The sequence below is a fragment of the Lepidochelys kempii genome, chromosome 12, assembly GCF_965140285.1.
Source record: "Lepidochelys kempii isolate rLepKem1 chromosome 12, rLepKem1.hap1, whole genome shotgun sequence".
NCBI classification, from domain to species: domain Eukaryota; kingdom Metazoa; phylum Chordata; order Testudines; family Cheloniidae; genus Lepidochelys; species Lepidochelys kempii.
The window spans coordinates 11570227-11586819 of record NC_136391.1 but is presented as its reverse complement, the minus strand read 5'-3'; the positions used below and the strand labels follow the sequence as shown (position 1 = coordinate 11586819).

Below are 16593 nucleotides of genomic sequence, written 5' to 3'. Positions count from 1 at the left end.
CAATTATTATTTCTGCTTTTAAGTAAGTTGCATCTAATAATCACTGCCTACTTGAGGGAATATTGTGATTATGCACCGATACCTTATCCTGTACTATGTTCAAGACTATAATAAATCAACTAATAGGTAATATCTTCAAGTCATGCCTACTTTAAACTGAAATGAAAATTACAAGATTTCAGGAACTGATCAAATGCAATGCAGCCCTTACTAAACAGAGGAAAAATTTAGCATTTATTTATTAGTTGTGGAGTTTGTTACATCTGTTTAGATTTAAAAAAGCATGAAGTAGCAGTTCATACTGATATGCATCAGTGCACCTGCCAGTAACTAACCAGGCAGAAGTGGTAACTTTAACACTTTTGTTATGTTGTTTTTTCGCACATATCCTCATTTTGACTCACAAAACTAAGTTTAGCTGATTTAGCCTTCAATAGACGTCATTATCAGTACCCTAAATCCAATTTGAACATTAGCATTTCATTGTTCGTCAGCCTGAGTCGGGTCTGTTTTAGGCAAAGGCTCCTTAATGGCAGTCTCCATCCCAGGGAGACTGGTCCTTCTCCGGGCTGCAGTCTCTATCTTCCGCACCAGATCAACGTCCCAACGATGGGTTACAAAACTAACCACAGTCCCAGGCACCTTGCTGCCTACACGCCCAACCCGCCCCACCCGATGAAGATAGTCCTGCAACGTGGATGGGAAGTCATAGTTGACTACAAGCTCCACACGGCTGGTATCCAGTCCACGGGAGGCTAAGTCTGTGCAAATGAGGACATCCCTTTGTCCCTTCTGGAAGGTGGTGAAAATGCCTGCTCTCATAGCTGCAGGCATCTGTCCCTGGAGCCTCAGGTGCTTGATTTTGTGATCATCTAGGATGTAGCCGAGCCAGTTGACGGTGCTGGCATTGTTACAGAAGACGAGAACGGCTCCGCTAGAGGGGCCCTGGTCTTTGATGAGCTGCAGTAGCTCAGATGACTTGTCGCTGCCTTTGAGGCGGATGAATTTCTGCTTGACATGGGGCAGGAGGTGGTGCAAGTTCTGGCTGGTGAGAGTGATGAAGTGACCCAGATCGGTGACCTTGCTCAGCAGCTGACCTAGCCCTTCAGGGAAGGTGGCTCCGACGATCACTAGCTGGGTTTTGATGTCCCACTGGTCGGCCACCTCCTTGGGGCTGTGGGCGATGGGGGCTTGCATGAGCACCTCCTCCACCAGATCCAGGAAAGAGGAGTCCAGCAGCGTGTCAGCCTCATCCAGCACCAGCCAGCACAGCCGCTCCAGCCTCACCATCCGCTTCCGCAGCGCCTTGCACAGGGCCCCAGGCGTGGACACCAGCAAGTCGGCATCGGGGTCCGAGCGGAGCTGGTTTTTCACGCTGGCCATGCCCCGGCCCCCGCCAATCTCCCGCACCCGCAGTCCCAGGGAACAGCCCAGGGAGGAGGCCACGCTGCGCACCTGCTCCGCCAGCTCCCGGGAGGGCAGCAGCACCAGGCTGCGAGGGGAGGGCGGCCAGGCCGGGCCCAGCGCGGGCCGAGCCAGGAGTTTCTGGAACAGCGGGAGGAGATAGGCCAGGGTCTTGCCGCTGCCCGTCTCGGCGGCGCACAGCGCGTTCCCCCCGCGCAGCAGGGCGGGGATGGCGCGGCGCTGCACGGCCGTGGGCTGGGTGACGGAGAGGGACCGCAGGGCGGACACCAGCGCCGGCCCCAGCCCCAGCGCCTGGAAGGAGGCGCCCCCTCCCGCGGCTCGGGGAGGCTGCGGGGCCAGGGCCGGCGCCTGCTCTTGGGAGCGCTCCAGCTGGAAGTAGTCCCCGCAGGCGCGCCGGTGCTTCCAGCCCGCCGAGACCAGGAGCGGCCGCTCCCAGCGCCCCAGCGTCAGGCAGCGAGGCTGGCTCAGCTGCGGCCGCCGGCTCCGCAGCAGCAGCTTCCCCGCCCGGGTCGGAACCACCGGCACCTCCCGGCCCCGCCTGCGCGGCTCCCGAGCCAGCCGCAGCTGCAAGGCCCGGGGGATCCGCACCACGTTCTCCGGGGGCCGCGGGCCGCCGCCCTGCGCCCAGCGCACCAGGAGGAGCCGCGCGGCGGAAGTCCTGGCCCCGCCCAGCGCCAGCTCCCCGGGGGCCGCCATCAGCCGCCCGGCCTTGCTCAGCGCCATCCCGGGCGGCTACCGCGGCCCCGCGCGAGAAGCACCCACGTGGGGAGGCGAAGGGGCGCCCCCTGATGACGTGCGATACGAGCGCCGGGAGGGGAGGCGCATGCGCAGCGGGAGCCGGTGCAGGCTCGGGGGGTGGTTGCGGCCGTGCAGCGCGAGGGCGAGCGAGGTGCCGCCGGCGAGGCTCAGTTCGGCAGGTGAGCGGAGCTGGCGAGGCCTGGCTAGGGGCGGCGTTAGCCGGGCGGCTCCAGTGTGTGTGGGGCGCCCTGCCCTGGCGGGCTGGTTCTCCGCGATGGGGATGGGCGCCTGCTCCCTTCCCCGCCCCTCAGGGCCGGCCCTGGGGCTCCCGGCCGGCCCTGGGGCTCCCCCCCGCCCCCCAATAGCTGCCTCATGCCCTGCTCCACCGACCCCAGCCCCCCCCCCCCGCGGCCGGCCCAGGGGGCCCCCTCCCCTCCCCGGGGCGCCCCCGCGGCCGGCCCAGGGGGCCCCCTCCCCCCCTTCTGCTCCAGGTCCTTCCCCATAGGCCCCCATTCTCATAGCCCCTTGTGCCTCCACACACACCCCTGTCCCCAGGCTCACCCATGGCAGGCCTTGTGCCCTCACAGTGCTCCCGCTCCTCTCCCTCCTCCAGGTCCAACCCCTCCCTCCCAGGTCCAACCCCTCCCTGCGGCTGCCCCAGTGCCCCTTTCCCCCCTTTATTGCCATGGTCACCGCCCTGTCATATCCCCCTGGGCTTTTAACATCCTCACAAATCCTTACAGTTGCTATAATCTCTCCTTCCCCTGGCACGCCGGGCTGTTACCCCCATCTCCATGGCTGCTTCAGTAGCCCCCGTTTCTCCCCATTTTTATAACTGCTCCAGTGTCGTCTTCTCTCACTCCCCAACCCCTGGTCTCCTTAGTCCAGGGGTGCTCAGATTGTCATATAAAAGATGCAGGCCCTTGAGCACCATCCTGGGACCAATCCCTTGGCAGGAATCCTTGTTATTGGGTGGGAGCCAGTACTGAGAAGACCGAGCTGCCCCCTAGGGCACCATGGTGATAATTTGTAGAGATAGAGATTACAGTGGTGCTTAGCATGTGCCAGGCACTTTCCAGTCACTCCCTGCCTCGTGCAGTGAGAAAAATTTTTGTCTCTTCCACTGCACTAATGGCTTCTTTCTGCACCCCCAGATCTTGCTGTATCCGCTTCTAACTAAGAGGCTTAGTAGTCACCTCTAACTAGTAGATATCTGCCCAATTTTTAAACCATAGGGTTGTGTTCTTCAGATGCATGCGCAGATGGTAAGCGTTAATAATGCTAATGGGTGTTGCATGTATTGACAGAACTCTTACTGACTTATCTGGTAGCAGAAGCAGGTCCCTTGTTTGTAATTAAAATTGGTTGGAAATAAGAAAGTGATCTGGTCAATAGGGGCCTCATGCACCACCCATGGAAGTCAATGGAAAGACTAATTGACTTAGTGGGCTTTCAATCAGGTCCTGAGAGAGTAGCAAAGTATGCTACAAAATATCTGAATGCAAATCATTATTAAAGGTGATAAAGACAGCTGCAACAACCTCTCCCAGTTTTTATTTGAGGACACTGGCTCCTGGCATACTTGCAACTTTAAAAGTTAGATCACGTGCAGATGTTATATTACACGTTACAAGTTGTTTCTAATTAGCCAGTTCACCTAGATAGGTGCTCCTTTCATATATAGTTTAGACTTATTCCAAATATGCTGTTTTCCTATTTATTCTAAACTCTAGTTGCCTACTTTAGATCAGTCTTAAGTATACGCTGACCCAGTAGGCAAAGAAGAAAAACTATCCCCCAGACCTCTTACCATGAATTGTCATCTTGCATTTGTCGCTTCTTTTGTGGTGAGGAACTGCTTGAGAATGTAGATTCTGGGTGCTCTGATTCTTTAGGCTATTGACTCCGGTTCTGCTAATGTGTCAACTTTTGCCTCTGACTTAAAATTAACTGATCAGTTGTGTGAAAAATTGACTTTACATCCGCAAGGTAGAGGATTGAAACCCTAATAACGAGAGGCCAATAGGAAAGATGAAGAGGGACTTTCACAACAATGAGATCCAAAGATGATATGCAACGGCAGGAAAATGTCAGGGAGAATGCTAGAATAGATCAGTCTGTTGTACCAGAGAGCCTCAGCTCCCTACACCCAAAACTCCCCTCCGAGCCTTCCAAACACCCATCCCACTGAGCACCACCCAGCATTAGGGTTGCCTTGGTCGGTGGCTCATACCCTGCACTGGGCTCAGCTGCTAGTCCCGGCTGAGCTGGGGGTGGGGAAGGAGCACAGTTCCCCTACAGGGAGTTGCTGGGACTGGGTCAGACCTACCCCCATAAACTTTCCCTGGCTGCAGGAAATGCTGCACCCCATCTCCCGTTTCCTGCGCCCATCACTACTTAGCCACGGGGGAGCTGCTCTTCCATCCGCCCAAGCCCTCCGCACCCAGACTCCCCCGCTGAGCGCTCCAGACCCCCCCTGCTGATCCCCATTGCCCTCCAACACCCAGACCCCAGAGCCCTGGGATGTGCCTCACCACCAGGGGTGGGGGGGTGATGTCCCACCCCTGGTGAAGTTAGTGGCCTGTTTCTCACTGCAGTGCTGAAGCCTCCACATTTATTTATTGACAAATAAAATATGCAAATTTTTGCAGAATTTTAAAATAGTGTGCACAGAATTTTTAGTTTTTTGGCACATAATTCCCTCAGGAGTAGTATGTAGCTGACTCCAGCTACTGTAACAGTTTGTTGTGAAAGAGGACACAAGCAAGATAAGGCTGCAGAGCTTGAACTCCACAGCTTCTGTTGCACTCAGCATCACGTAGGAAGCCTAGTGCAGCTGCTGAAGAATTGGTGTGATGTGATCTCCATAGCTGATGTCTAATGGATGCTTTCTACATCAGCTGAAAGTGAGCTTGAAGTATAGCCCTAGCAGAAGAGTATTGCAGTTCTCCAGTCTAGAAGTCTCAAAGACGTGGACTGTTTATTCACATAAATTCCACACCACTTCTTTTAGTCAGATAAACTGAGTTCTACTGTGTATATCAAATACACAAACTAAACTGAAATAACATTATTAAGGTTGCAGAGTGAAGCACTCAGAAGTAAGGAAATGCTGGAATTGAGGTTGTCTGTGTAACTTTAATTCACCCCTCTCTTGTGCATATTAATTGTGATAGTCTTTGATTACATGTTCACATGGTATTTTTTTTTCGATGGTACCTGATCACTATAATGTTTGTGAAGCACTTGCACTCAGATTTCCCCATACACAACCCTCTTATCCCACACCTGGAACACTCCCCCCAACACCCCCTGTGAAATTCATTCACACTAATGAATTTATTTTCACAGGAGATCTGTGAAATGAGAGGTTATTATATCCCCATTTTACGGATGTGGGGACGGAGATTAAGATCAAAAGCATCCATAAATTGCCTAGGACTGAGTTTTACAGACTCAGTAACATTATGTAGGACTCTGTGTTCACAGCTCCAATTGACTTCAGTTGTAATTGTAAGTAATCATCACTTTTGCAAATCACATGCCGAAGTCTCAAGTCAAGTATCCAGAAAATAAGCAACACATAATTAGTGACCACCTTTGAAAGGTTTGATTTAAATGAGTTGCCTAGCATCACACAGGGACTCTGTGGCAGAGAGAATCCAGTTCACCAGGGCAGCATTCAACTGCCTTAACTATGAGACCATCCTTTCTTTTCCTGCAAGCCCCTGTTCAGTTACTATACACCTTCCAGATTCTGCAACAAATGAAGCAGGGGTCCTACAGACAACAGTCTCCTTCATTACACACCCCTGATTCATCCACAGAGCAAGTCTGTCCTGTACACTGAATGAGGGAGGAATGCTTTGGAAAAATGATATGTAATTAAAGTTTGTATCGTAATGCATATGCTCAAAGGAGGCAAAGTAAGGTTTCCCAGGCAACCTTAATTCTGGCAATTCCTAAATCTTGAGAGCTTGACTTTGCAACTATAATGTTTTCATCTAGTGTTTTTGATTTCTGTGTAATTTCGTAGGCTATAAAAAACTAAACTGCAAAAGCACAAATTCCATCCTGTGACATCTTATCAACCCCAACATGGGTCATCAGTAGAGTTAGAACCTTTAATTCTACCGTACACACCTCTGGTACTTGAGCTAATGGAGTAACTGATAGTTGATTGTAATTCTGTATGTGTACTAGCAGTAGAGAGAAATGAGACGCTTTGTCAGAGGGTTTCACAAGTATTTGGTGACAGCAGAGGAATGGTTGGACTCAGGCAGAAATCTTTGGTTCCATTGCAGGCTCTGGAAGGGAGTGTGCTGCAATGGGCACAGACCCTTCTGCTCATGCCATCCAAGCTTTATCCCTTTTGCCTTGTTCCCTCCACCCTGTCCCTGTCCTGTTCTGCTCACAGGAACTTCCATGCTCCACTTCTCCGGCTTCTCATGCCAGTCTGTTTGCCCAGACATTCCAAACTCTTCCTCCACCTTGTCTCCTGTCTTCTTACCCAGCCAATCTCAGTTCCTCCCTCCTGCAGCTCCTTGTCGAGTCTGTTTTTCCCATCCTCCTCCTGGTGTCCAGTTGACTCCTCTCTGCCACCATGCCTCATCAACAATAACTGTGCTCCTAGACAAAAGATGTACACCACTGCATGGATGGTACTCCTCTCTGAGTGTGCAAGCTGCTTGCGCACACTAGCGTGACCAAGGACAGCTGCTGGTGAGCCTGGTGCCCACTGGAAGCAGTAAAGCCATGCTGGAGGAGCTGACCGGGCTGGGTGCTGGCTCCTGTGAGCGGCATCCCGACATGGTGCTGCAGTTCCTGGTAGAGCCCTGCATCTGTTAGATGGTTGGCTTATAAAACAATCTACTTTGCTCCTTAGCAGTCAAATGCAGGGATTCCTGAAGAAACTCATTTGAGAAAATGTGAGGTTAATCCCTTTAGCTAGATCCATTTTCTATCAAAATGAAAAAGCAAGCTGACAACTTTTTTTAGTAATAAATTGTAGGTTTAAAAAAACAAGAACATGAATTTTGATGGCAGTGGGGTAAGGAAATCTTGATTCTACATGTACACTGGCAGAGAGAATGTTTCTCTCATTTGTTTTGCTTTCTGTTTCAGAGCATACAACAAAAGGAATGACTGTGAACACTCCAGCACTCTGTTTCAGAAGCAAGAAAATTCTGGCTCCTATGGTGCGGGTTGGAACATTACCCATGCGTCTTTTGGCTTTGGATTTTGGTGCTGATATTGTATACTGTGAGGTATGAAGGCTAAGGAGATGGGGGAGGCTCTGTTTTCTTATGATATGGCAGTTTTATGAACAATATTGGTTTCTCAGTAGTCATATCCTCATGGATGTTAAAGGGATTAGCATTGTTACTGAATGGTCTTCAAACTTTCATGTGTAGCCTTTTATTTTATTTAAAGTGAATTTTGTAATGTGGTATTACACCCCCATGGGTTTGGCTCTGGTGGCCACAGTTTCAAGCTTAACGGAGTGAAAGTCACCTCTGCTATTTGCTTCAGATTTAGCTTCTCTAGGAACACATAAGGACCAAGGATAGTGACCACTCATACATTTACAAGTATAAGTCTGTTTTATAAATTTTATTAAAGTTACAATTAAAGTTATGATTACACACACACACACACACATATATATATAAATAAAAATTCTATAAAGACCTTTGCACAAGTTACGAGTATAGTTATACTCACATCCTAAACAATATTCTTATGGTCTGGTGGCTGCCTTGCCAATTGATCACTAGTAGAGGTATGGTTCCTGCTAGAGTTTTCCATAGGAAGCTCAGTTTTTCTAATCTGGGCAACCTCATTTTATAATATGATTCTGACTACACCTCATTAGCATTTACACAAATAGTGTACCTTGTGGTAAGAGCATGTGTCAGAAGAATGTGACTACCGGGTATCTTGTCAACAAAAAATTATTTTACTGTTCATTTTTCGCAAGATCACCCATAGGTGCATCTTTTCCTTTAATCTTGTGGCATGGGGTCATTCTTTGGTCACTTACCTGTGTCAAGCATTTCTTAAGCCAGTGGCCTAGTATAGCTAAGCTAACATTTTACAGGCCTCAGCCTGTAGGCCTTGCATTTCAACCCTACTTACTTAGGGTATGTCTACACTAAGAAATTAGGTCGAATTTATAGAAATCGGTTTTGTAGAAAGCATTTTTATACAGTCGATTGTGTGTGTCCCCACACAAATGCTCTAAGTGCGTTTAGTCAGCGGAGTATCAATGCAACCGTTGACTTCCGGAGCGTTGCACTGTGGGTAGCTATCCCACAGTTCCCTCAGTCTCCGCCACCCATTTGAATTCTGGGTAGAAATCCCAGTGCCTGATGGGGCAAAAACATTGACGTGGGTGGTTCTGGGTACATATCGTCAGGCCCCCCCCGCCCCCTTCCCTCCCTCCTTCCGTGAAAGCAACGGCAGACAATCGTTTCGGGCCTTTTTCCATCACAGATGCCATAGCACTGGGAACATGGAGCCTGCTCAGATCACTGTGGCAATTGTGAGCACTATAAACACTGCGTGCATTATCCAGCAGGATATGCAGAACCATAACTGCAAGAAAAGTGAAACCAGGCGAGGAGGAAGCGACTGCAGCGCAGTGAGGAGAGTGATGAGGACATGGACGTAGACTTCTCACAGAGTACGGGACCCTGCAGTGTGCACATCATGGTGTCAATTGGGCAGGTTCATGGTGTGGATCGCTGATTCTGGGCCTGGGAAACAAGCACAGACTGGTGAGACCGCATAGTGCTGCGGGTCTGGGACGATTCCCAGTGGCTGCAAAACTTTCGCATGCGTAAGGGCACTTTCATGGAACTTTGTGACTTGCTTTCCCCTGCCCTGAAGCACAAGAATACCAAGATGAGAGTAGCCCTCACAGTTGAGAAGCGAGTGGCAATAGCCCTGTGGAAGCTTGCAACACCAGACAGCTACTGGTCAGTCGGGCATCAATTTGGAGTGAGCAAATCTACTGTGGGGGCTGCTGTGATGCAAGTAGCCAACGCTATCACGGAGCTGCTGATATCAAGGGTAGTGACTCTGGGAAATGTGCAGGTCATAGTAGATGGCTTTGCTGCAATGGGATTCCCTAACTGTGGTGGGGCGATAGACGGAACCCATATCCCTATCTTGGCACCGGAGCACCAAGGCAGCGAGTACATAAACCACAAGGGGTACTTTTCAATGGTGTTGCAAGCACTGGTGGACCACAAGGGACGTTTCACCAACATCAGCGTGGGATGGCCGGGAAAGGTACATGGCGCTCGCAACTTCAGGAACTCTGGTCTGTTTCAACAGCTGCAGCAAGGGACTTACTTTCCAGACCAGAAAATAACCGTTGGGGATGTTGAAATGCCTATAGTTATCCTTGGGGACTCAGCCTACCCCTTAATGCCATGGCTCATAAAGCCATACACATGCACCCTGGACAGTAGTCAGAAGCTGTTCAACTATAGGCTGAGCAAGTGCAGAACGGTGGTAGAATGTGCATTTGGGCATTGTGGAAGGACAGCATGAGGTCAGAGAACATTTCATCGTGAGTGCGTTTTTTTCACCTTCTAATCTTTACTAGCCTCTGGGAAGGAGAAACATATGCAGCTGGTGGAGGGGCAAAAAAGAAAGGGAGAGTGGTAGTTAAAAAGACACATTTTATAGAACAATGGGTACACTCTTTCATGGTAAACCTTGCTGTTAACATTACATAGCACGTGCTTTCATTACAAGGTCGTATTTTGCCTCTTATTGAAGGTATGCCGGTTTGGTGTGAGAGATCACTCATGCAGGGCCGGGCAGTAGAATTCGGCTTGCAGGCAGCCATGGTAAGCCACAGTCTTTTGGCTTCTTTAACTTTCATAACATGTGGGAATGGCTTCAAACAGCAGCGCCCTCGTTTCCCATACGAAGTCGCCATTGGGTTGCCCATTAAAAATGGGTTGGCAATTTAAAAGGACGGGCTGCAGTTTCCGGGTTCATGTGCAGCAGAAACCCAACTAACCCCCACCCCCCCACACACCCAATTCTCTGGGATGATGGCTTCACCCCTCCCCCCACCGCGTGGCTAACAGCAGGGAAGATTTCTGTTCAGCCACAGGCAAACAGCCCAGCAGGAACGGGCACCTCTGAATGTCCTCTTACTAAAACCACCCTATTTCAACCAGGTGACCATGAATGATATCACTCCCCTGAGGGTAACACAGAGAGATAAAGAAGGGATATTGTTTGAATGCCAGCAAACACCAGGACCATACGCTGCAATGCTTTGTTCTGTAATGATTCCCGACTAGGTGCTACTGGCCTGGCGTGGTAAAGTGCCCTACCATGGAGGATGGAATAAGGCTGCCCTCCCCAGAAATCTTTTGCGAAGGCTTTGGGAGTACATCCAGGAGAGCTTTATGGAGATGTCCCTGGAGGATTTCCGCTCCATCCTCCATCCCCAGTAGCTGAACTGGCCGCGAATGCCAGGGCAAATTAATCATTAAACACACTTGCTTTTAAACCATGTATCATATTTACAAAGGTACACTCACCAGAGGTCCCTTCTCCGCCTTCAGGGTCCGGGAGCCCGCCTTGGGTGGGTTCAGGGGCGGGGGGTACTGGGTCCAGGTCCAGGGTGATAAACAGATCCTGGCTGTTGGGGAAACCAGTTTCTCCGCTTCCTTGCTGTGAGCTATCTCCAACCTCCTCCTCATTATCATCTTTCTCGCCCCCAAAACCCACTTCCATGTTGCCTCCCACTCCTGGGACGGAGTCAAAGCACAGGGTTGGGGTAGTGGTGAATGGCGTGCAGCTCATCATAGAAGTGCGGCATGTCTGGGGCTCTGAACTGGAGTGGCCGTTTGTCTCTCTGGTTTTTTGGTAGGCTTGCCTGAGCTCCTTAATTTTCATGCGGCACTGCTGCAGGTCCCTGTTATAGCCTTTGTCCTTCATGCCATTGGAGATTTTTTTCAAATATTTTGCATTTCGTCTTTTCGAGCGGAGTTCTGCCAGCACGGATTTGTCTCCCCATACAGCGATCAGATCCCATACCTCCCGTTTGGTCCATGCTAGAGCTCTTTGGCGATTCTGGGACTGCATGGTCTCTTGTGATGATGATCTCTGCGTGGTGACCTGTGCAGGTGAGCTTGCCACACTGGCCAAACAGGAAATGAGATTCAAAAGTTCACGGGCCTTTTCCTGTCTACCTGGCCAGTGCATCTGAGTTGAGAGTACTGTCCAGAGCGGTCACAACTGAGCACTCTGGGTTAGCTCCCGGAGGCCAATACCGTCGAATTGTGTCCACAGTACCCCAAATTCGACCCGGCAAGGCCAATTTCAGCGCTAATCCCCTAATTGGGAGTGGAGTAAAAAAATCGATTTTAAGAGCCCTTTAAGTTGAAAAAATGGGCTTCATCGTGTGGATGGGTGCAAGGTTAAATCGAGATAATGCTGCTAAATTCGACCTAAACTCGTAGTGTAGACCAGGCCTCAGATATCTAATACATACTTATCACTTCTAATTATTGATCATTCTTATACTTCTATAATCCTACAATTGAAATCTATGTAGCATACAATGATTATCTATGATATAGCATATGAGTTAATTATAAAATCACACAACACTTAATAAATGAATGATAAAATGGACCGATTGGCTACACATGCACTTCCTTAATTAAAAAATAACATTAAGAGGAAATAGATGACTCAAGATATTGGTAGATATAGAGCCTTTCATTATGTTGCCATTTGAATCCAGCACAGGTTGGTCATGAAAGTTTATTTGATCACTGTTTGGGAGCCTCAATGAAAGGAACGTGGTGGTTTAATTTTAGTTGCAAATGGAAAATTGTCTATGAACAAAAGCCATCACCAGAACTACCTCTAATTTTCATACTTGTTAGCATTCTTGGAGGAGAGGCAAAGGATTGAAGTGGGCTAGCATTATGGGGTTTGTCTATAGTACTTCTGGGAGTGAGCCTTCCAGGCAGAGTAGAGAAACTTGCACTATCTTGGCTTGAGTAGCAGTTTCCAACTCCTGTCTCTGAATGCTCTCAGAAATTACCAGGTAAGCTGGCCCCAAACAGAGAGTGTACACACAGCTTGACTGGTACAACTCAGGATCTGGTCCTTAATAACATTGCAACACTGAAATATATTTATAGTAAAACTTTAAAAGATAGTGAATAAGGCTGATAAATAGAAATGGTTACATATATAAAACAAAACATAAAATGAAATCTTAGGTCTACACTTATTAGTAGTTCCAGTTCCTGTGTAATGAAGTTGATTTTCTCCCAAGGATTCAGTCTTTGACAGAGCTTCTGGTTTTCAGTCAAAACAAGGATCTGAACTTTCATGAACACCCCCCACCCTTCAAGGAATTTCCTCTGTGAATTGATAACAAAAATTTCGCACTTATTGCTCAGTTATAGTTCAGTAAACCTTTTGAAATGCTCTCTGATTTTAATCTACTCTTCTTGATAATTTCACATCCCCTTGTTGGTTGCATATACACATGGGGCTTCCATTGTATTGAATAATAATGCTTAGCTTACATCTGAAACAGAGAGAGGTGACTAAACATGCTTTTTCAGGCAAAGAACTTGTTTATGAACTCTGCCATGTTACAGCTTTTAAAACGTATCTTCAGTGTGTAAGTGTAACTCCTTATATAGTGTCTATACGTTCATTTCACAATGATTAATTAATGAAGGGTGTATCATTTGATACCTTACATTTAATACCTTGCAAGATGCTATTGATTACTCCTCCGGGAACTCTGCGCCAAAAAAAATTATGCACACAATATTTTAAAATTCTGCAAAATGCTGCAAATTTTATTTGTCAATAAATAAATGTCTCTCCAGCATGGCATGGGGAGCATAGGCCACTAGCTGCATTGAGGTGGGAGATCACCCTGAAGTTCCAACCTCCATCAGTACAGAGACTCAGCAGTGAGGCTTCACCTGACCCTGAGACAATGCAGAGCTGGGCCTGCCCCAGAAACATCCTGGGGCCCTGTCCCTGTGTGCCAAGTGTGGGTGGGCAGGCTTAGCCCAGCAGGATCCAAGTGTGGGGGGATCCAGGTGTGGGGTGAGAGGGTTCTGTGCGGGGCAATCTGGGTGTGGGTGGCTCAGTGGGAGATCAGGATGCACAGAGGCTTGTTGGGGTGTTCCAGGTACAGGATCAATGGCATTCTGCAGGGGATCCAGGTGAAGGTGGTTGGGGCTCAGGAGCGTGGAGCTGGGTGTGGGGAGATGGGGCTCGGCGAGGGGGGGCTGGGTGTGAGGGGGCTCAGTTGGGGGGTCTGGTTGCTGGGGGAGTGGGGCTTGGTGGAGTGGGGATCAGTGTGGTGGGGGTCTGGTTGTGAGGGGAGGGGTCCAGGTGTAGGGGGGTTGGGCTTGTCAGGATGAAGGTTTGATGGGCCTGCTTAACAGAGGAGCACCAGCTTCTGCCGAGCGGATGCCACCTGCCGGGCTCCAGCTTCCCCCAGCGATTCTCCTATCCCCTTTTCTTCTCCATCCCCCTCCCCCATTCCAACCCCCCTTCCTTTCCCACTGCCTCTGCCCCCATCCCTTTACCCTCCTTTCCCTCATTTCCCCCACCCCCCCAACCCAGCCCCACCGCGGGCTCTCACTGTTGCACAGAGTAGAAAACAGGAAGGCTCCCTCTCAGCACACAGAAATGGTGTCTCACTGGCACTAGGACCCAAGAGGCAGCATTCAGCTGCAGTCAGTGGGAGCTGAGATACAGCTTCCTTCAGCTGGGCAGCTCTGCGCTTGTGGAATGAGGGGGGCGCAGTGGCATGTTAGCCCATGCCTTGCCTCTGTTTGGAGGGGGGCAACCGCCCCAAAAAACTGCATCCATGGGTGCACAGTCCCACAGACTCCCCCCCCCCACGAGTATATTGATGGATAAATACTATGAAAGCAGTATGTTAGGTGTAATGAGCTTGTCTGGCCTGATAGAAGTTGCTTTTACAGAACAGTGAGCCCTTTGCCAATTGGCATTAAGAAGTTCTGACGATCACACACACACCCCTTACAATGAAACAGCATAGTCAGCCACCAGCTATTCTGCAGGCTTTTGGTCATAACCCTCTTGCCTGGACAAGTATCTGCTACAATATTTTTTCTTCCCTTAATATGCACAATTTTCATGTCATAGAATCATAGAATATCAGGGTTGGAAGGGACCTCAGGAGATCATCTAGTCCAACCCCGTGCTCAAAGCGGGACCAATCCCCAATTTTTGCCCCAGATCCTGAAATGGCCCCCTCAAGGATTGAGCTCACAACCCTGGGTTTAGCAGGCCAATGCTCAAACCACTGAGCTATCCCTGGCTCCCCCCCTGCATTGTAGTTCACTTTAGAAGTGAATGTAGTTCATTCTCCTGAATGTCCCTGTGTAGAGAAGACCAGAGAAGACAAATCATCCCCAGTTCATAGATGGGGAACTGAGACACAGATGACTTGCCCAAGGCCATGCTGAAAGTCTGGCAGAGTTAAGAGCTGAATGCAGGTTTGTGTCCCAGTCCAGGGGAAGCAGCTGAATCAGTTCATACTCTAGATGCTCTGCCCAAGCATACCCTTTTACTGGCAGCCCATGCCAGTTTTCTGGATTGTACCTGCTGACTTTGAGTTCCTTGGCAAAACAGTGTTGTGGATTGTCTGTGCTGCCAAAACACCCTTTTAGGCTTCCTGCGGTCTGGGGTCTTGAAGCTTTGGTTTCCAGCACAGAAGCCTGCAGAAAAGAACCTATACATTTTAATTCCCAGGCTGAGACACTTTTTATAGTTACAGCCTGCAGCTTTACCATCCAAATTAGAAGCCCTGAAAAATTGATTTTGTAATAGAAATACTGGCAGACCCTTTATGTTGATTGTGGAATGGCCATTGTAATAGTCTTCAAAATTATCACAGGATATGAAAATGTCCTGTTCTGCGGGCCCCGCAGACCCAGAGTGGCCCGGGGGATTAGCGGGGGGCTGGGAGCAGCCCGCTCCGCTTCCCTCACCCTGGCCCCAGCTGTGTTGCTCGGGGGGAGGGAGCTTGGGGGAAGGGATCCCTCCCCACACACACTCACCAGCAGCGATGGAGGCGGAGCAGCCTGGCTCCAGCCCGCTCCACTCCGCCAGCTCCCAGCCACGGTGTCTGAGTGCCTGTCAGGGGGCAGGGGTGTGGATAGGTGTCGGGGCAGTCAGAGGACAGGAAGCAGAGGGGTTGGGTAGGGGATGGGGTCCTGGGGGTGATTAGGGACAGGGGGTCTCTGGAGGAGGCGGTCAGGGGACAAGGAGTAGGGGGGCCAAAGCAAGTTTGATATAACGCGGTTTCACATATAACGCGGTAAGATTTTTTTGGCTCCCGCGGACCGCATTATATCGGGGTAGAGGTGCAGTTTGAGCAAAGACAAAAAATCATATTTATTGTTGCCTCGTTTAATGGCTGTTGGATAGTGAAGAAATGGAGAAAAGTTGTCAGTAAAATCTGATTCTTTCAGCATTTGAGAATATCTCCAGGAAACTGCAGAGTTTCTCCGATATAGAGAGGTGGGTCCTGGGCTTCTCATCAAGGTAATGCTACTGGACTTTGCTGATGAGAGGTTGCCCCCTTTTGTATCAGCCTCTGCATGATAGGATTAGTCTCCTGGCTATAGGTGTCTGGTCACTTTTTGCCCCAAGCTCTAGAATTACCATAGGATAGTTGATTAGATGGGTCACTGATCTAGTCTGCTGTTATAACATTTCTGTACATATGGTTATGAAATCTAATTGTGGTCATAAACTATTGTATTTTACAGTGTTTCTTTAATTTTCATTCATGTCCTCTTGTGCTGTTTCTCTAGAGCTGAACTATAATATCTGTCATAAGAGGCAAATTAACCAATTTTACATTGATAAACATGCTAGTGTATTTTTATTTTGTTTTTTTAATTCACTTGCATATATTTCTGATCTTTATTCTAAGGAGCTGATTGACATAAAGATGGTGCAGTGCAAAAGAGTTGTAAATGGCAAGTACAATATATTTTGATAAAAACTTTCAAGTACCATTTTTCTTCAGTAAATGCTGAGAAATGCTCGTTTACTTTGTTGATTTGGTAGCTAGAGACACTTAAGCAGTAGCTACAAGAGGTGTTAATATTCCCATTCCATTGAATAAAGAGTTAGAGGGACACATTTGGGTTAAAAATAAAATGGAAAAAAAATAATTTCATTACTGTTATTCATAATTACTTACATTATTAAAACTAAAAGGTTAAGATCTAATTTGTTTTTAGCAACTTGCACATAATTGGTGAAATCTTCTAAAATGACTTCTTGCTTAAAGAATGAAATGAGTTTATATGTTCTCCAACAACTGGGTCAGTTTGCTCAGCTTACAGAGGATTTTTTTTTTTTTTGGTC

At 48.7% G+C, this 16593-nt stretch overlaps 2 protein-coding genes across 4 annotated transcripts in view; one reads left to right on the top strand and one right to left on the bottom strand.

Moving 5' to 3' along the window:
• Positions 1–221: 221 nt before the first annotated feature.
• DDX28 (DEAD-box helicase 28) lies at positions 222–2205 on the bottom strand. The gene has a single exon (XM_073307572.2). It carries the CDS (start codon positions 2146–2148, stop codon positions 481–483), a length of 1668 nt encoding a protein of 555 aa, XP_073163673.2. The 5' UTR covers positions 2149–2205; the 3' UTR covers positions 222–480.
• DUS2 (dihydrouridine synthase 2) overlaps positions 1713–16593 on the top strand; it is a 54529-nt gene continuing 39648 nt past the window's right edge. Inside the window, exons 1-4 of one of the 3 annotated variants that reach the window (XM_073307577.2) lie at positions 7352–7430; positions 9955–10025; positions 10491–11321; positions 16154–16199. In XM_073307577.2, coding sequence (XP_073163678.1) covers positions 16172–16199 — 28 coding nt within the window. In that variant the 5' untranslated portion in view covers positions 7352–7430; positions 9955–10025; positions 10491–11321; positions 16154–16171. Of the gene's footprint in view, positions 2343–7287; positions 7431–9954; positions 10026–10490; positions 11322–16153; positions 16200–16593 lie in introns of those variants that run through there. The other 2 variants (XM_073307574.2, XM_073307575.2) reach the window with 2 other exon arrangements.